Source organism: Falco naumanni, chromosome 4 (genome assembly GCF_017639655.2).
Source record: "Falco naumanni isolate bFalNau1 chromosome 4, bFalNau1.pat, whole genome shotgun sequence".
Lineage (NCBI taxonomy): Eukaryota > Metazoa > Chordata > Aves > Falconiformes > Falconidae > Falco > Falco naumanni.
Window position 1 is genome coordinate 74,996,861 of NC_054057.1, and position 20,132 is coordinate 75,016,992.

Genomic DNA, 20,132 nt, shown 5'->3' on the forward strand with positions numbered 1-20,132 from the left:
CTGGTTATGATGGCAGGAGATGTGAGATCCTTAAGGAGGAGGAATACTCTCCATCTGTTTTATCCTTTGCTCTGAGAAGCATAGGTTTACTTTAGATAAGACAGGGGTATGATGCTGTGTACTTGTACACACCACCTAACCACATCATTAATATCCAAGTCAATCTGTTACTCAGTCTGTGTACTTTCAGCTGCCACTAAAGTAAGGCATATTATTTGCTAATAATCAGTAGACCAGCTATGAATTGATGGTAGTCCTCCTGTAGCAGATGACTTGGGAGGCCGATCATTGGACAGAACTGCAAGACAAAATAACTGTATCTGCCCATTATATCATGATAGGACTTTTCACAACAGAGTACTATGACAATACTGTGGTTGTTGACAGTTTAGCAGTCTTGTTAACCCGGAGGAGGCGTGGATGAAGTTAAGGCAAACGCTCAAAAATCCTAAAAATTATTAGAAGAACTTTTCTGCTGTACTTATTTGAATACCAACCACTGTATCCAAAGGGGACAAAAATATGTAGACTCTTAATTTCCACGCCAACATTAAATTTTTTCAGGGCTCTTCTAGTAGGTGTGTGGTGTCACTCATATGAGAAGTTCCTCAGAGTCTGAATTTATTCATACAGTACTTTACCTTGATTAAATCAGGTTTTTATTTTCTTTGCAGGAGGAATTGCTCAGGGAAAAGCCTGCTACTGCAACAACTCCGTACAGCCCGTAAAGAAGACTCAGAGCTGCTTCCTAGAATGTCTACTCGGACTGAAAAACTTGAAGGCACAAAACAGGATCCAGAAAGTCTGGAAGAAATAGGTTCCTCTAACATAAGTCAAAACCAATATTTTAAAGTAAGGCAAGAGACCACTAAGGTGAATCCCAGGAAACTGAAGAGATTGAAACCAGAGAAAAGAAATACCCCCTTGTCAAGCTGTGGGGGGAATGGAGCTGACATAGAAGAAGGAAACAAAATAGAAGCCGAGAAGGTTCAAAATTCAGGAAATGCTCCAGAGTCTCTAACTACAACAGAATTGCCAAGGTATCACACAAGAAAAGTTGTCAGTAGTTTTGATTATGGCTTAACTAGTTGTCAAAGATTAAAGAACATTACTTATCTGGTCTGTAAGCTGGAGCAAAAGGATGTCTTGTTTCGTTACCTAGAAAGACAGCCCATCCTGGCTGTTGTTGCTTAAAGGTTTAGAGGCAGCCAGGCTCAGTACATTAGTGAACTGATCTGGGATTAGACATGCTGTGGCACTTCTGACACTGTAAATTTAGCCATTTTCTTTTGATTTTAGTCTATATAAGAGGAGGATAACATGCTATTGATCTACTTTATGAAGAACAGTTCTGAGATTTACTAAGCATAGCATATAAAAGATTGGTTTCGAAGGGTCTGTCTCTTTGTACCAATATAGTGAGGCAAAAAAATCTAATCCTTTCCTGGCAGATCTTTATATAACTTGGTCTTGACGTCCTCAATGTGAGGATTCCTTGACTCCCCAGGTAGTACATTCTGCTGTTTAATTATTGTTAAGTCTAAAGCTTTTCCTTAAGTCTCCTTTAAATTATCCTATCTCCAGTTTAAGCTTTTTTGTTGTTGTTGTGCTCCCAGGAGGTATAGAAAATGGCTTACTCTGTTTCCCAGCAGAAAAAACCTTTTACAAACCAGAACGGCTGGAGTTGATGATCTTAAAAGTCTTTTCTAACCTAAGCAGTTCTAAGATTCTATGTCTCCCCATGTAACTTTTTCCCCAAAGAAAGCAATTCTGACTCCTTGACACCAAGAAAAGTGCAAGAGCTTAGAGGGACAAAGTACACCGATAAGGAATGAGATGTACCACAGGGATACCTTGGAAAACTTTTTTTTAACAGAAATAAGAATGGTGTCATTTGAGGAAATGGCAGAGTTATTTAGGCCTCTGCTTCATTGGACTTTTAGTTTAATGTAGTGTATTCTGCATAAAGTCTAATTTTAAAGTGAAATCAGGTGGGTGCCTTATGCACCTGCTCCATTATAGTGACTTTTCAAAGGTTATATTCTGCCTGCTATTTTCAGAGTGAAATTTAACATTTTGAATTTGATATAGGAGCCCTTGAAAGAGTTAGAATCTGCCTGCTCTAGAGACTATTACTTTCTCAGTGTTAAACAGTTGCCTGCCCTGCCACTTAGAAACTGTAGCTACTGTGTACTTGGTTTAAATGGCAGATGGTTGGTTGCAGGTTTTTTTCCTCTATGGGATTCCTGACATTAAAGCTCATTGCTTCCGTTGATTCTATAAAACCCCATTTTGTCTACCTGTTAGCCTGCCACATAGATGGCAGACCATGGCTTGGCAAGAATCTGGGTTGTTTATTGTTGAGTAATAGCTCAAATAATTTTGACAAATTTCAGTTTTCTTTCTTGCTATTCTAGTTATTACTGTGGCACCTGGGGCTTGAAAAATTCAGAAGAAATTGAACTTAATTTTTGCCATGGAAATGTCAGATGAAATCTTTATGCAGACATCAAAATATAGAAAGATGGAAGGCCTTCAGAGGAAACTTGTCACTGTATTATTGCAGATAGGAAAGGAAATTAAGTTAGACTGAGAATTTTGGTGTGGAGATGGGGAGTGAAACATCACAAACATGCCTCTGCTTAATGGAGCTCTGGTCTCCAGATATTTGTTGCCACTTATCAGAGGCTTGAGGTCTGCTCCTTTTCTTTGGTTTTCTTTTTTTAGAGATGTGATTTCATCCAATGACAAGTTCTTGTGTCCCCCCACAAACACCATAAGTGCTTTCTAAATCTATTTTAGTCTTTTATGTCATGATTCACCCTCAAGTGTGTGGTATAAATATAAGGAAAAAGCAATGCAAACAGAGGAACAAGGATGCTTCTTCGCCCAAGTGAAAAGCTTAAGCGAAGCAGAATCTGTGTATTTTTCAGGACAGAAGAAAGCAAGAAAGAGCTATCTCAAAAGGAAGAACAGATGAAAGAGAGACACAGATTCCAGGAGCAGCTGGAGACATTGAAGCCTCAGCAGTCAGTTACTGGAAAGCAGCCCATGGCAGAGAAAACCCCTGTTTTATTCCACATGGTTAGTAGTTAAGTGTAGGACTGTCCCTTTCCGAATGGCTTCTTACCCAAATGCAAGTGTGATCCTAGAAACAAAATGTGATTTTTATTGCATTTCTTAAAATCTGTTTGTTATGGAGCACCATTACCTGATGAGATGAGTCAGGGGGCTCAATGTCATCTATTTCATGGAGCCAGACTTTCACACATGATTTTTCATAACTTTTTCTAAAAAGTGAATTATTTCTACTGTCATACTTCTAAAGCAAAGCCTATCCTGAGTCTTGTCTGGTTGTCGGCCCCTAGTAGCTTTATCTTTCAGTTTTGTGGGTAGGTTTTGAGGATTGTTGTTTCAGTAACAGATTTTGCTTTTGGCTGATGTCCTGATTAAGGGCGTATGAGATTATTCTGATATTTTTCCCCAGAGCCTAAAATGTGGCTCAGAACAGGGCTGGTTTTCCTTCTGAGAAAATTTGTATATGTAGTCCTAATTCATCCTTGCACTGATTTCACTGAACACAAGGCCACCTGAGAAGGTAAGAGGAGATGAGAAATTCCAGGATTTGTCCATGAGTCCACCATAATGAGTTATTTTGGGCTAACAGCTGTAACAAAGTGCTTCTGTCCGTACAAAAGTTGAAAGACCTTACAACCCCAAACTGGGGGATGTACCATTCAGATTTGTTTGTTTTGTAAGCAATAGACTACTGTATTTCTGGAGATTGAAAGCTCATTTTTTAAACACTGGATTGATCACTGATGAGAAGTAAAGGACTAAAAAACTGACAGCTGAATTTCCCCCTGTCAGCCTACTCTGGCAGGGATGGCACACTATACAGGGCTCTCTGTTTTGAAGGTTGTCCAGGTTGTGAATCTAGTCCTCAGGCTTGTTCCTCTCTGTCTGCTGGGAGGTACCACCAAATTCCAGTTAGCCCTGATTAAGATGCAGGCACTTACTTGCTCATCAGAAATATACTTGAGCCTTGCTAACTCATTCCTGACAATGCAATTGCTGAATTATTCTGCATCTCTGTCATTTCCCCTGTTTGCTGCACTGAAGCCAATAAAATGAAGATAACGGCTTGGTGATGTGCTTTCTCTCAAGTATGGCTCAGGGTGTATCTACGCTGTAGTCTTTCTGTAACTGAATTGCAGTGTAAATATGCCTGTAGTAGATTTAATGATTTTACTGCCAGCTAGTCATGACAGGATGGACATTGGCATAAGGATTTACTCAGCTTCTGAAGGCTGTAGAAACAGCTGACTGGTACCTAAACTAACTTACAGTCTGCTTGAGGGAAACCCACCTGAACTTTAGGAGGCACTGTTGGTAGAAACAAAATCAGCACAACCCATAACAACTGCATTCTGTGGACAACTTTGCTCTTCGTTCTTCAGAAATATTAATTATTAAAATTAAGAATGAAAAATGTATCAGCATCATCTATCAAATACAAGTAATTTGTAAGATTACTTGAAGTTAATCTTGACAGCAGTATTTCTTTAAATTAGAACAAGTTTTTCTTTTTTTTCTTTTTTCCTTTGCTGCACATAGGAATACAGAAAAACTGGAATGTTTTGACATTTAAAACTAAAGAAGCTGTAATTTGGCAGCTGTGTCTTAGTGAAAATATTTAATATCTATATATAAACATGTATATTCAAAGAACAAGCCACAGTGTTTGACAGAGCAGCACACTTTCAAATTTGGTTTTTAAGTCCTTTGTTTTGGCAATGATAGATGTTCAGATCTGGAACACTTGTCATAGTTTCCAGAATTCCTCTGACCATTTATAATGTACATAAATAATTGAATTGAATAATAATCAGGGGAAAGTTTAGAAACTCTGCAATTACTGTAGCTGAGATGCTGGGAAAGAAATGCAGAATAAATTTATAAAGCTGCATTAGGGTTACATTAGACTTGTATAAAATTGAAAAGCAGTGAAATTCAGATTTAATACTCCTGTCTTTTTTTTTTTTTTTTTTCCCTCTTAACCTAGTTCAGTCAAATGCTGTACTTAGCTTCACTCTGTGGGAAGCACTAATATAACTGAGAATCAGATTTGGGAAGAACACTTTAAAAACAGTGCAGGTAACTTAGAGTAAGAACTAACTTTCAGAGGTACTTAAAGCATCTAAAGAAGGGGCAGATATCCAGTTGTATTTTCCAGACATGCAGGTACCAAGTTACCCTGGAAATCAGCAGGTCCATCCTAAGAATTCTGCCTGTCAAGTCTGTGTCTTTAGGTGTCTGAATACTTTTGCAATCTAGCCACCTCTTATTTTTAAAATGCGTGGACTAATCTGATTTTCTTATGATATTTTTTTTCCTGCTTCACTCCACCACCCAAACTTTCAGTGAAACTTAAGACTGGCGTGAGTTGAACTCTTCTGAAAATAGGACCCTTAACCACATTTTAACATTTGGCTCTAATTCAGAACTGGTTTGAGCATCTACAGTTCTGGTGAAAGCCAGCAGAGTGGTGATGTGATGTGTGCTGAAAGGTCAGGTTGAATTTGTAGTTTGGAGTAATGTGCATAGGGCTTGTTTCAGTATTTGAGCAGAGTAAGTGTTATTGACAAGGAAGACAGAGAAGGAATGCTGCACAGTATGTAAAACAGTTAAATGGAGGATGTAAAATTAAGTGGGTTTGATCTGTCATTTCATTCATCTTGTGTATTACAATAGAGTAACTTAGTACTAATGTTGATTTCTGTATTACATTCCCATTAGAGGGATCCAGATAATAGCTGTTACTTTTGCCAAGCTCATATCTGAGTTTTATGTGGGGGAGCAGCACGAGCAGATTACTCTGTAAGGGAAGACAAGCCAGGAGCTGTGGGTGACAGCGAGGCGGGCAGGAGCAGAGACCTCACCACTGAGGAGAGCAGACTCACAGTACCCAAACACAAAAAGCAGAGCGGGTCTGTTGAGGATAACCAGTTGGCAAATCTGTGGTAATGAAGTAGGTCCAAGATCAAGGCCAGGAAGTCAAGTCAGGGACAGACAGGACTGGGTCCAGTGATGACAGTACACAGGGTCAGCAGGCAGCCCAGTGATCGCCCAGGAAGTCTGTAGTGTTGAAGCAGGTCTGAGATCAAGCCACAAAGCCAGATCAGTGAAGGGCAGGGTTCAGATGCATGAGGTGAGGCCAGGCAGAGGTACAGCTGCAGTGCAGCTCAGTCAAGGACCGATGGCAAGTGTCCCAGCTGAAATGCAGCTCCCAAGCAAAGGGGGAAGGGCCTGGCAGAGGCTTCACACAGCTCTTTCCACTGCAGCCTCATCCTCAAGTTAATATGCCTGAGCTTGCATTGGAACTGGCCTTGGAATACAGGCAGCTCAGCCACTGCAGGGGGTTGTGTTCATGGCCCTGATACTTTACATCCAGCTATGGGATAATTTAACAGACAGCAAGTAGTATTTAGCTTTTATTAAGCTCTTTCATTACTGGAACAAAACAGGTGTTCTCAGTGGGGCTTCAGCTTGATTCTCTCTTTGCCTTTATCGTTTTATCGTGATATGGCAGAACAAGATAATGTAGTTTGAAAGTTATTAGGAATCCCCTTGTTACCAGTACCTTATGAACACTGATTTATCTACCTTATACAGCTGAACTGTTTGGAAAATTAATGTGTTGATTCATACTGAGGCATCTAATTTTTCTTGGCTACACAATCACTTTGGCTAACCTTGTATTGGTAATTATATTGCCACCATCATCATCTTATAGCAGCTTAGCCTTACAGCTGGCTTACAAAAAAAAAACATTCAGGCATGCAACCAAGTCATTCTAGCTGAACAAATATATTATGCAGATACTTTCTTTTCCATCTTGTAAACATAGACTCTATAACCTTTCTGTCAAAATTGGTAGGATTTTAATCTTAATACATGGTTGACTCAGCTTACTAATGTCAGGTAGATTTTTCAACCAAAAGATTTTCTGCTTGCATTCCCACAAAGCTAAAATTAACATTATACTATGGTCAAAATCTTCCTTGCCCTTTTATGACCTTATTCTTACTTTGATATCACTTCTATAAGAAAATCCCTGACAGAATTCCTGGGTCATACTTACCATCAAGAGTATGCTGAAACACTCACTGTATGTTCAGTTCCTGTGATAGCTACCCTGGATTAGCACAGTATGACTGAAAGTAGAGATTGATTTCCAAAAGTTGTAGAAATATTTTTAGTTCAGTTACTGGTCCCATACGGTTCTCCTTGTAGTAGATGCCTTGATCTACACAGTTGTCAGTGAAATGCTTTTGATGCTTTACCTGTCTTACTAAAATAGGTGCCTGTGTTTCCCATTACTGTTGTATGAGTGTCTTGATCTTTTTAAGGCAGTAGCACTGGCATCAGCATTTGAAATTGCCTTTTTCTTAGGTCTTTCCTGAGCACAAAGGGTTGCTCAAGGACATTGGCTGTGGGTCCCAGGATCCTGACCTAACAGTTTCCCAGCTGGACCGCACTTGGGCATCTCACAAACTCCAGTGTAAAGCTGCTTACATGAATGCACTTAGGTGATGTCCTAAGCAGTATCTAAAAATTCTCCATTTTTATTGCTGTGCAGTAAAGGCATAAAGGAAAAGAACTGTAAGAAAGTGAAATTTACATCTCAGTAGAAAGAATGTACAAAGGCCTGATCTACCAGTTATGAAAGGAAGAGGTTTTGGACTAGTTCTGTACCAAACCAAGAAAAGCCAATTTATCTCCAGCAAAGTGGTGCAATATACATATTTGGAGAAGTCAAGGAAAACTGTAAAATCTCATTTCAATTTTAATGATCTTGTGACACACTAACCGAATTTTTATATAGCTGTATTATTCTCAAACGATCTCATAAGTATAAATTGCCTTCTGACCAAATGCTTTCATTTACAGTGAACCAAAGCAACTGTGTTTGCACCTGTGTGAATGTAATTGAACCCAGCGTTTAGCTCTTACTATTATTTTACTATAGCTTAAAAAAAAAAGCCCATTAATTGTAAAAATTGCAAAGTATTTCCTACACTAAATCTTTCTTCTGACATCAGAGCTGGATTTGGCTTGTGCTTCACTCTAGGTCACTCTCTTGGGCTGACTGCGGGGTTGTCACTAGCAGCGATGTGCCAAACAGCCAGCAGATGGCTCTTGAATATTTTTTTTTTTCAAAAAATAGTGAGGTATTTAATGAGTTCCTGAAACAAGATTAAAATCTCTTGTACTTAATGAACCTGCTGCCTCAACTCAAGAAAGGCTTAAAAATAAACTAAGGCAATTAGAGTTGTAGTTAAATTTAGCATGCAAAAGCAGAAGGCCAAGGTTCCTGTTTGTACCACCAGTCCAGCATGCAGGATTCAGAATAGCATGGAGGTTCCCAAGAAAATGTTTTTCTAACATAGGCAACTGTTAGCTGGCACAGAGCCTGTATTTCTGGCCTCCTCTTCATCTTCCCACTTGGTGCCAGTGAAAGCAAACGGGAGGGATTTGCTGGCACAGTACTTTATGCTTAGCTTGAGTTTAGCTAGTCTATGGTCTCCTTGGCTGGAGTCAGCACACTGAGGAGCTGAGGCTGCTGCTGTCTCTGCTGTGGCTCAGGATGGCACAGGTCTATCCTAAGGATTTGCCTTAATAGGCAAAGCAGAGTATCTAGGCCTTAGATGTCTTTGTAATAAACACCTTCCTTTACACAGGCAGTCTGCTTACTTGCTGTCTGTTTTCTGAGTAAGAGATGTTACGGAAGTGTGCGCTTTGGCACTCTTAGGGCACAGATTAAAGCAAGTCTTTAATTAGTTCCTTTAAATTAAAGGAACTTTACAGACCGATGACTCTTCTCAGTAGTTCTGCTCATACGATGAGAGTAGTTAAAAAAAGACATACAGGAATCCTGCTTTGATAATCTGCTGTCTGCTTCAATAGGTTTCTCAGCCAAATTGCTGCATATATACTCAGGACCAGGGAATTCACCTTCTGTACTGAATGCAACAGGACCACCAAAAAGCCATAAGGAACCTTCCATTTAAGCTTCTGCATGGAGACCCAGTCTGATGGTTTCACAGGGGCTCCCATCTTTGCTGAATGCGCTTTCCAGCTATGGAACTAATTGTACAGTCAGGTCTTTACAAAGAAATGAGTGCATTCAGTGCCGTTTCTCTATCTGGAGTTAGAAATGGCCCCAGGAAAATGTGAAATATTTAATCCTTTATATTCCTTGGCATATCTTGGAAATGATTAAAATTAGTTTAGGCTTATTCTTGAATAAACTTATGCATGTTCTTGGCAGATGGGAACATTTGCTACTGTTGCTTAGAGGAAAGGTTAATATAAGTAAAAAGAATATAGTTTCCAGAATTACATGCATGAACTTGCTGCCAGTAGAGGTCCTAAATACTCCTCCTTTCACATTAGCAGGGTGGTTCAGATTAAACTTGAAGAGAAAACAATAATGTAAAATGTCCATGGGGTAAATTCTATTTCTCATTTAGAAGATGGCATGAGGACAGAAAATAATTTCTGTACCTTTTGTCTCTTCAGGTCTTGCTCTTTGACAGGTCCTGTGTTTGTTGGCAGGAGTAGCAACTCTAAGTCTGCAATGTGTATGAACAAGTGCCAGTCACGTTTAATTATACAGAGAAATACTTTCTGCCATGAATCTCTCTCTTGGACTCAGGATAGAATTCACAGCTCCTGGCCTTACTTCAGGGCTGTGATCAGTGATGCTATTTGTAGATGAAAGGAGGCTGAATCTGTCCCTCTGGTTTTCAAAGGGGATGTACAGGCTTGTTTGATACGGCCATGCTACTGTTAAAGAAGCTGTATAATGTAAACTGTGTTCCTAGTTTTTCTCATGCCTTCCTGTTTAGCACTGACTTAGGTTGGACTACAGTTCCAAATCTTGGCACACTGAGGAATAAGCTTGGTCACAACTTATAAACACATTATTACACAATAATTATGGAAGCATTATTCTTAGTGGCAGGGAGTGGAATTCAAGGCTTTGTTTGAGATTATGGAGTGGAAGTATTATGCAGTTATTTTTATTGTAAAAAAACAGAGCTCTGTCCAGCTCTGTGCCAAGCACCTGCAGTTCACAGAAGCTTCACCGGACATTGTAAGCACGTAGCAGTTCTCACAACCCCCCCATATTTACTGCCTTGAAGAATCCACAGGTCTGAAGGGTTATCTGCATAGTATTTTGCAGCTGGATGGAAGGTCATAGAGCCTGTACGACTGGATGCAATCCATTTCTAAACTGGAAACTGATGGTTTGAAAAGCAAGTCACTTGAGTTCTTGGTAAAACTTCATGATAAAACAGCTGAGCATAGTTTGCTCCCCCCCCCCTTTTTTTTTTCCTTGGGGGATTTCCATACAGTATTGAGGAAATACATGAAAAGATAAATAGAGACTAGAAAAAAAAAAAAAAAAGGCTTTGTCCAAGTTAAGTATATGGTGAATCTCCTGGAGTTTCAGACTAGAGCCATTTCAATAGTATTTAAAGCCAGCTAGGAGCACATGCCAAATACCAGCCTAGATTTCAGATGGCTGAGGACCAATTCCATGCTCTATCACAGCATTTCAAAGTGACAGTGTACAATTTACTTCCCTGCTGTGGGTCTGGAAATTGTGGCGCATTTTATTTGCAAGGCAGTTTGAAATCATTTGACGAACAATGCTATGGAAGATACAGATGCTACTGTTTGCATTTTGGAGACCACGATACTGTTTCAGGAGTGTAAAGAAAGGGAACAGAGATGAATTTTGGAAGATTCTTGATAATCTTATGCTCTTCATCTTCAGAGGGTTTCACAAGCTTTTGATAATTAATCCAGCTAGACGGAGCCTCAGATAAGGAAATACTATCCTTGCGGTTTCACAGAGAAACACTCCATTCCAGAGCCAGGACTGAGGCACAAGTTCTTAATTCCCAGTCTTGTGCTCACATGAAACGCATAAGTAATTAAACTTCTTTTACTTATTTCAGCTGTTTCTCATTAACCAGGAGTATAAACTCATTAGAGGAGGAATTTTTTATTACATGTGCTCAGAACACTAGCACAATGAGGCTAGGAATCCTTCTAAGCCTCTCTTAAGTGTTACTGTAGTGTAAACACCAATCATGGAAAAAGCACTTCTCATTTTTAATGATTATGTCTCAGAAAGAAAACAAAATCAAATAGGATTCAACGTTACTTTGGTTTAATTTTTAGTGCAGTTTTCAGAGCAGTTCTTTGTTTACCTGGGGAGTTGAGCCTTTGTCAGAAATTTTTTCCATTTCTAAAGAGATTGTATGTAAGACAGCTGCTTGTTAAAAGATATTTGTGCCGGTTACTTGAATGTTTTTTAGCTGCACTCAGACTTGTTGCTAAATGGCCTCAATGTACAGAGTTTTCTTGAACATATTTGAATACCCATTTTCAAACACTTGGTTAGTTAACATGCTTCACAACCCTCTGAATATTCTGTGTTCCAATGAATATTGGAATTATTTTGGAATTGTTCCTTAGTCATCTGAAATCTAGGCTGGTATTTGACACATGCTCCCAGCTGGCTTTAAATGCTAATTAGAACATTTCATCTTCTAATGAAATAATTCAAGAGCAATTCCATCAAGGAAGTCATCATTGCTTTAACTGTGCTTGCCTATCAGTGCTGACTGATAGATACTCTTTTTTCGTTCATAGTATACAGGGCTAGTGAACTCTGACTAACTAGAAAGACACCGTCCAAAAAAGAACATTAGCTGGTTGTGTAAGACTTTCTAATAGTAATAATGTTTCGGGCCCAGGACAGGACAGAGCAGGAAGTCAGGGTATAAGACATGCTGCATATATGAGAGAGGCAAGTGTGGCCAGGGCAGTGCTGTGTGCTGACATTAGGAATGCTGGCAGGCCAAGCAGAAGTGAGCAGGTTAGGACAGGGAGTGCACCCTAGGGTACGAGATCCTTCTTCAGGAGAAAATGTTTGATGCTGTGGAGTTGTCTTTTTCACTGCAGATAGCAGAATAAAGGAATGTTGAATTTTGGGCCAAAAATATTTTCTGTGTGATCCTGAGTGAGCGCAGTGTCTCTCTGCTAACATATTCTGTGGGTCAGATCCTTGACTCTTACAGAAGAGGGGTAATGCATCTCTTTGATAGCACAGTATTCCCTTAATGCAGGCTAATGTAGAAGTGGCATAGAACAATGTAATTCACACTACATCACATCTCTTTGTTGTCTTAATTTGTGTTGAGAGGGATTATGGATAGGATGAAGAAGGATTTTTGCAGAGTACTGACAGGTTCTGAGCCAGAAATTGTAACTGATCCTAGCTATAATTAGCTGTCTGCCAGTATCTTGGGGACCATAAAGCTACTTTAAATTTCACTTGGGGTTGACCATGCTCAGCTGATAGCAATAAGAAAAAGTATACAAAGTGAATTTTGCTGTCTGTGATTCCTGTGCCAAGCAGAGCTCAGATCCTTTCTGTGCATCACATCTGAGCTATACTCCTATATGGAGTAATTTCTGGTGATGAGCTGATGTTTCTCTTTGACACTTGCCCTCTTTATGCTTCAGCAGAGGTACTGTCTAGGTTTAGCACACTCATGCTGCCAGAGATGGAAAAGTGGTTTCTTCTGAATCAGGAGAGGTTATATTCTTCATGCCTAAGACTAAGGATAACTGTCCAGAACAAGAACTTTCAGCAAAGAAATTTTCTTTTATTTTTTTCAAACTTAAACTCACATTGGAGAACTATGAAGATCATAGCAAATGATGTTTCCATTATGTGGCTCTTTGAATTCCTGCAATCTTACTTTGGCAGAGTTATCTGCTTTGGAGGATCATAACTCCTCCATTTTAGCAATCTGAAGCTCAGTTCAGATCACAAAATTTCAGTAACATCTTGCCACCATCATATTTTTCAGATCCATAACCTCAGCACATTTGACACTCAGAAAGCTGTTGGTGCTATAGAGAGCGAATCTAGTACAAAAATGCATTAACAGAAAGACCATTCAGACCATTAACATCAGTTGTACTCTCCATTTTGTTATTATGTTACCTTCCTAATTACAGAATGTTCTGCCAGTTGCATGCAGGAAATGCAGATACTTTCCTGATTCTTACCCATTGCTCCCACTTTGCAATGATAAAGCAGTTCTTTGGATGGTTTCAGGGTTTATTCTACAATTTAATGTAGAATTTCAAATAATCTAACAGATGGCATTGTCATAATTTTTCTTTCCCCACAGAATGAAAATGAACAAACACTTGACATTTCCAATATGTCTTCATCTAATGCAAGAATTTTTAGAAGCCATGAAAGAGTGTTATCAGCTTCGCCTTGGACAGATTTGTTAGATATGTCCTAAGTATCTGCTCTCCTACATTAGCAACATGACTGCCTGGAGAATAGATACATAACTAATAATCAGCATGCTTGCATTTTGTAACATGAGCAATGTCTACAATGAAGCACAAACATGCGATGCTAGAGCTATTTCAGTGTAAGAGTATAGAATTTTCATTAAAGAAATTAGCTAGAGCTGCTAAAGTACCTAGAAATCAGCTCACATTTACAAATGTACAGCAGATGCATCGTTTGGCAAAAGATTTCTGCAGTCCCTAATTTGCCATTCATCAGGGATTGCCTCTTAAATCTGTGATCTGAGCTAGGGTGCAGATGACATAGAAGGATAAATTTAGACATGGCTGAAAACAATTATTTTGATTAAGCTTCCAGCCAATGAGAGTAAGATTCTTCCTATTCCTCCCCTTCCCCCTCACTCATCCCCTCCAGTAAAGGAGGAGGAGACTCTGTGAGTATAACTTATCTTCATTTTACACATAGGGGATGTTTTGATTTAGCTCTAGCTGCTGTAGCATCTGCTGAGTGTAGTAGAGAGTGGATTTTTTTGGTTGAATATGATACATTGCTTCAGTGTTATCATCAGTTTAGTTAGTATTGGCAAAAGTGTTAGAAGGGAAATATCAAAGTTTTATTTATCTGCAAGAGAGACTATAATGGAAATTTTTTTACAAAAAAGAGAGGGAGGAAAAAATAATGGTTTCTCCATGATGTATTCTTTCACTAGGAGAAAACCTCAGACTGGGTGAGCTGATTCTGCTGGGAAATGCTCACTGCTGTCTTGGGTCTATATGGTAAAATGAACTTTGTGAATGTCCAGTATATATGGTTCCCAAACAGCTGATAGCAACTGCTCTTGCTTGCTGTCAGCCTTGTACCCAGCTGGAAACCAGCAGCAAAGTTGTCACCTGGCCCTCTTGGCTTCTGAGCTGCTGCTTGGTCATTCCAGTTCTAACAGTTTTGATGATGTGTCCCAGTCTTTGGGCAACAGAGCTGTTTGTCTAACCTAGCATGCAGGTGTAGTAAAAGCAATGCACACTAGTCTTTTAAAAAATGTTAAGAAAAGCATCATTTAACCAATTTGAGTTATTTTATTAGAAAAAAAAAGTTAATCTTGGCTGACAAACTTATGTCTACTAAGCTTCAGCTTGCTGTGATCAGAAACAGCTGTTTTTTAGAAAAATAATAATATGGAGGTAAAATACCACTTTTTTAATGATTGTATGGATGCCTTCACATTACACGTTTGTGGGTTTTTTTTAATGAATAGTTGTTTCCTTTGGGGCTATGCCTCTGTATGTAACTTCAATGCTGCTGTAGCTGAAGGCTAGAATATATGGGTGTCCTCAAGTTGTCTTGCAATTCCTTTTTCCTCATTTCTTTCTTTGGTGTGGATTTGGGGAGAGATTATTTCTTGGCTGCTCTGTGTGGTTTCTGTTTCTGCTTGCCCTGTTGTTATGTTAGAGTGGAGAAAGATGGCCAGAACTGGGGTGGAGGGTTGATTGGAAAATTGAGCTGAAGGGCCGTAAGTTGCCATATCATAAACTGTAATTGCAAAATAAAATAGCAATTTTATTTTGGAAATAGAATGGAAATAGAATAAAATGGAAATAGAAAATTTTATCTTATTTACTCTATGGTAATTGTTGGCACTTGACTACAATCAGCTGCAAGCCTGTCTGTGATTGACAGCACAAATCTAGCCAGAGCAACCAAAAATAGCCCAGCATCTGAGCAATTTTAGTCTTTTTATAATCTAATACTGTCACTAATAAAAGCTAGTGTAACATATAGGCAAATTAAGCTCTCTTCATAGGTAAACTAGGGTAAATTGGGCAATGCTGTGGGAAGGCATACTCAGAAAGCACTGAACATATCTTACTTCAACAGTTCTTGCCCAGAATTAAATAGGACTAGCTACTTTTTTTGTTCATTAGCCTTAATCTGAAGTTAAAGTTCTTCTACACCTAGATTCTTGTTGGCGTAAGGAGGCTGGCAGAGGAAGGAGAGGGTAGGACCAACATTGATCAAAACCTCACTCATTCTCAGAGAGAGCCCTAATAAGTAAAATTCTTAGCTGATCTTGGTCAGAAAGCCTATTGAGCCCTCCCCTGCTGCTGGGCCAAGCAAATTTGGAATAGTTGGAAATGTCATGCTAAGCATTAGTAGATACTGTTTTAATCTTTAGCTCCTGAATTGCCTCCTATCATTGTTCTCCACACCCTTGTGGAGAGAGGAAGAAAGAATCATTTCTCTAATACAGGATGTAGAAGGTGGTCATTTTTTCCTGAAAATCTGCGAGTTTCTTTTAAGGCCTCTTCATCAGAGAACTGCAGTGGTAGGGCCAAAGCCCTGATGAATTCTGTTAGCTCCTCAGGACTACAATAACGTTAGTAGTGCAGTCTGCAGCATCAGAAACACTTGCATTACTGTTTTTCCTTTATTACTAATTGCAGTTTTTAGCTGGTACTTGTAGCCAATGCTGTGCCTGTGACGCATGTTTTGTCACCAAAACACGGATGACACAATAGATCAGCTTGTAGCTTTTTGTTAGTATCTTTTTTTGAAAACCATTTTAAGGAATTGTCTATTTTGAGGACAGGCACAAAAGTCAAGCTACATTAACTAGTCAAGCGGATTAGTCATTAAACACCTTGGTGGACATTTTAATTCAGAATTAAACTGGCTTTAATTGGATTTAGCTTACTTTGCTTCCAAAGTAAATTCAGGTAAATCAAATTAAGGCTAATTCAGTGTAAAGACATAGGCAGATATCCTCATTATGGGCTATGTGGAGCAACCGAAAACACAACTGCTTAGCTGCTGCTCAGCACTTTCCTGCTCCCATCATGTTTCTGTGGTGTTCCACAGCTCAGCTCACAGGAGGGTGTGCTTGCTAGTTTCATACTATGGTAGGCTATTTCAGATTAATTCTGCTCACCTTAATTAGCAGTTTAGTCTGTTGGCATTGATGTGTACAAGAAGTGCAGTCATGTTGTGCTTTGCTGACTGCAGTGGGGAGCATAGCCCTCAGGTGATGCTGTAACAAGTAGCTTGGAAAAGTGAACCCCATGAACAGCTCCAGCTATTTGCAAAATGAATGTGCATCCATGCCTGTAGAATATCCGCACTCAGGAGGCCTTAGGGAGGGCCCTGAGGGTCCTTATTAAGGATCATAACTGTTGACTGAGCAATACTCTTATGTATACTGGAGAATCTTTGCGATTTTGTGGACTAGCTTCTTAATTTACAAAAGAAATGCTGGGAGCAGCAAATTGAATATAGATAGGAATAGCAAGCCAGCTAATAATTACAGCTACAGCTACCACATCTTTGGAAGAATGAGAGGTCCCATGAACTAGAACCCCATGGTTCAAGCTTGGGGTTGTTTTTTTAAAGAACAGGTCTCTTAAAGGAGAGGGAGTTTGCATCCTAAATAACCAAGTATCAATACTGAAGAAGAGAAGAGAGATGAGTTGCCTTAAATGTAACATCATCTATGAGATACGTAAGATGAAGCAGAAAATAATGAAAGTTTTGACACTTCTATCAGACTTGTTTTGAAGGCATTTCACTGATTAAAAATTTAAGAGTTGGCCAAAACACTGAATCTTAAAAAATACAGAATAAATTTGATCGCATTGTGTCCAGCTGCGACCACATATTCTTCCATTCACCAAGCAGTGTTTGACTAAATGAAGACCCAAATTGACAGCTTTTCAAGAAAAACTGAAATGCTCAAGAAGTTGTCACTGATATAATGACCTAGCTTTTATGGCTCATGCTTCCTCTTTGATAAATGTTCGCTAGGTATTAATTGTCCCTCCTGTGATAGCAATAAATGTAATTCATTCATGATGATGAATACAGTTCCAGTAATCCAAATGACTTCCATTTTCATACATTTTTTTTTTGACAGGAAGCCTCTTACTTGCCAGATATTGACACATTGCCTAGACCACACAGTATGAAAAATGAGGTGCTGCTCATGACCATTTGGCTGTCAAGTTGTGGCCAAGTAGTTACAGATCACTGTGGTGGGCAGGTATTGAACACAGTGCCGAGAGCAGCCAACATCTACCAGGCCCTTGTGACATGGCTTCTCTCTTTGGTGAGTATGTGCAGTAATGGTGTACAAAAGAAGGTTCTGCATGATTAAGGCTGTGTTTTGCCCTCCAGTGAATATACAATCATTCTTGAAATCTTCTTCCAACAGCTTCGAAACAGTGGCTGAACAAAGGGGAAATTGTGTTCTAATTCACCTTAAAGTCATTAAATAAAAATCTTGCTGAAATCGATGGAAGCTGGATTGTGCCTGTAGTTTAAGTACAGGGCACAGAAAGTAAAAAATATAGAGCCAGACTCTCCGTAGTCAAAAGTGACTACTGGAAACAGAGGGCTGTCTAAGTGTTATTCTTTGGTCTTGGCAAAAAAGTGAATGGACACAGGTGCCTATTTCTTACCACTTGTTCTAATTAAGAACAGATCCTTTCTGATAGTCAAGAGGGCGGTAAACAAGTGGTGTCTGTTTCATCTTAATTGTCCTCTGGCTCACATATTTTTCTCCTCTAAAGAAACCACCTTTTCCTCACTCTTCTCATTCATCCCATATTAGCCTTTTCCTCTAGGGAAAACAGGCTATGTGTATTTTTCCTCCCAACCCTGCATGTTGGCCTCATTCTTTTCCCTGATTAAAGACATTGGCATACCAATACCGATCTATGCACTCAAGGTAGATTTCACCCTGAGTGGACAGCCTGCACAAGGCTTTTAAATTACTTAAACTCCACTTAAACAGTATTAATTGTTAATGATGTTCACACTTCCATTAAAACATTGCTGACATTCTTTAATGTTAGTTCAGCGCTAATGAGAATTGCCACTTGAACAGTCCCAGAGTCTGAATCTTCCATTCAGAAACTAGTTAGTTCATGACCAGCTGCAGTGTGAACTTTCTTCCCTTGTGTTATCACTTTTAAAAAAACCTGAGCTCAGACTTGCCACAGCTTGCTCCAAGCTTGAAAGGGTACCTCAGCTTCCAGGGCTCAGTGTCACTCTACTGAGACTGTAGGGTCAAATGTTGTGAGGGACTATGTGCCCAAGAGAAACTGGGGTAAAATCCACCAGTTTTTCACACAGGTTCTCAAACAGCTGTTAGATAGTAATGAAAAAGTCTGCTGCTTTTTTTTTTTTTTTTTTTAATTAAAAGAAGTGTAAAGGATTAGGCATTTTTAGATCACATTCTCATCTGGTCATGATCTATGTAATTCTACTGATTCATTGGGTTGCTGGCTTGTGTAAATCAGCATATATTTATTGATTTCATTGGAGACATGTTGATTTCTACCAGTTGAAGCATGATCCTCCAGATGTGAGCATTCCCCAGTGGCAGAGCTGCTACAGAATTTCCCATGTGAAACCAGTGTTCAAAGCAGTCAAGGACTTGGTAGTGCTATTTTGAGTGGTGTGGCTGACCTATGCAACAGTTTGAAAACCCACTCGTGCCCTGTGTTGAGAACATATTTCTAAAGGCATTTATCTCACTGTAAACAGTTTTGGTTTATACCTGACTTTGAGCAGCCTTATGACCCAATGAGTGGTCTGTCCTAAAAGGTGTCCAGTGTTCATCTTGGGCTTGGCAGAAGTTGCTTTTTACCCAGTGTTCATCTTGGGCTTGGCAGAAGTTGCTTTTTACCCTTCTTGGTTTGAATCAGTTATATATATTGGAAAACAGAATGATTGCCTCCCACATGTATGCACACAAAAAAAATCCATCATAAAGAAATCACCTCAGGCTAACTAAAAGGTGTATTCATTGGATAGTGATTGAGGGGGGCTTGGCTATTAGCAATCGCTAATAGGGAAAACAAAGGCTAATGAAGGAAGCTTGCACTAGGTCCTCAGAATGGCATCATCACTTAGCATTGGTTTTTGAACTGAGGTTGGATTGATCTCATTATCATTAATAAAGGCAGCACATGGTGCCACTGTGACAAGAACATACAGTACAGCATTGACAGGGACTCTGTTCTTATTTCTTGCTAGACTAGGGAACAGATGCATGTTCTTGCTTTCACGTTGTGAAGCTGGTAGAAGTCAGAGCTTGCAAGTCCTCATTGAGAAAATAAATCCTATGGCTTATCAAAACCTACTTGTTATTCCTATTTAATTTGGTCTTTATTGATTTTTCTACTGGCTAAACTACAGCTAATCCACTAATCAAGCGGGAGTGCTCCCTGGATTATTGTACATTATGGAGCTCTACTCAAAAGCAACAGAGCAAAATAAGGGCTTATCCTCAGTCTCTAAATACAGCCATCTAAGAATGAAATTGTGTTCAAATGAATTTACAGGTGTCTCCTGTGAAAATGAAAGATGGACCCAAAGCTCCGTTTCAGGTGGTAGGGCTGCAGCAGGCCTGGCGAGAGGATGGTTTGGCCCTATATGCCTGTCTAATGCCAGCAGATGAGTCTTCAGCCCAGGACAGCACCAAGATCCAGAAGATAAATGTGAGTAGCAGCATTTACACTTGCTAGTCATGCACAACAGCCGTAGGCAGTTACCACTAGTTTTTACTAAGGACCAGGCTTGGATATGTGAATTCAAGCTCAGATTTCAGCAAGCCAGGATAAAGCAGCAGAAGTGCTGCTCTAAATTAGAATGGGGGAACAGCCCAGTACTGTGGGAACCGAAAGGCTGCTTACAGTTAATTGCCAACTCAAGCTGTCCT

General features: G+C 39.5%; 1 protein-coding gene across 6 annotated transcripts in view; it reads left to right on the top strand.

Moving 5' to 3' along the window:
• The window catches only part of DNAAF8 (dynein axonemal assembly factor 8), a 95,204-nt gene that overhangs the window by 13,292 nt on the left and 61,780 nt on the right, over positions 1-20,132 (top strand). For all 6 annotated transcript variants that reach the window (XR_005827668.1, XR_005827667.1, XM_040592880.1 and 3 more), the window contains 4 exons: positions 675-1,040; positions 2,934-3,084; positions 17,322-17,513; positions 19,756-19,911. Coding sequence is in view for 4 of the 6 variants with exons in the window: in XM_040592880.1 (XP_040448814.1) it covers positions 675-1,040; positions 2,934-3,084; positions 17,322-17,513; positions 19,756-19,911 (865 nt within the window). In the remaining 2 variants the exon portion in view is untranslated. The remainder of the gene's footprint in view (positions 1-674; positions 1,041-2,933; positions 3,085-17,321; positions 17,514-19,755; positions 19,912-20,132) is intronic.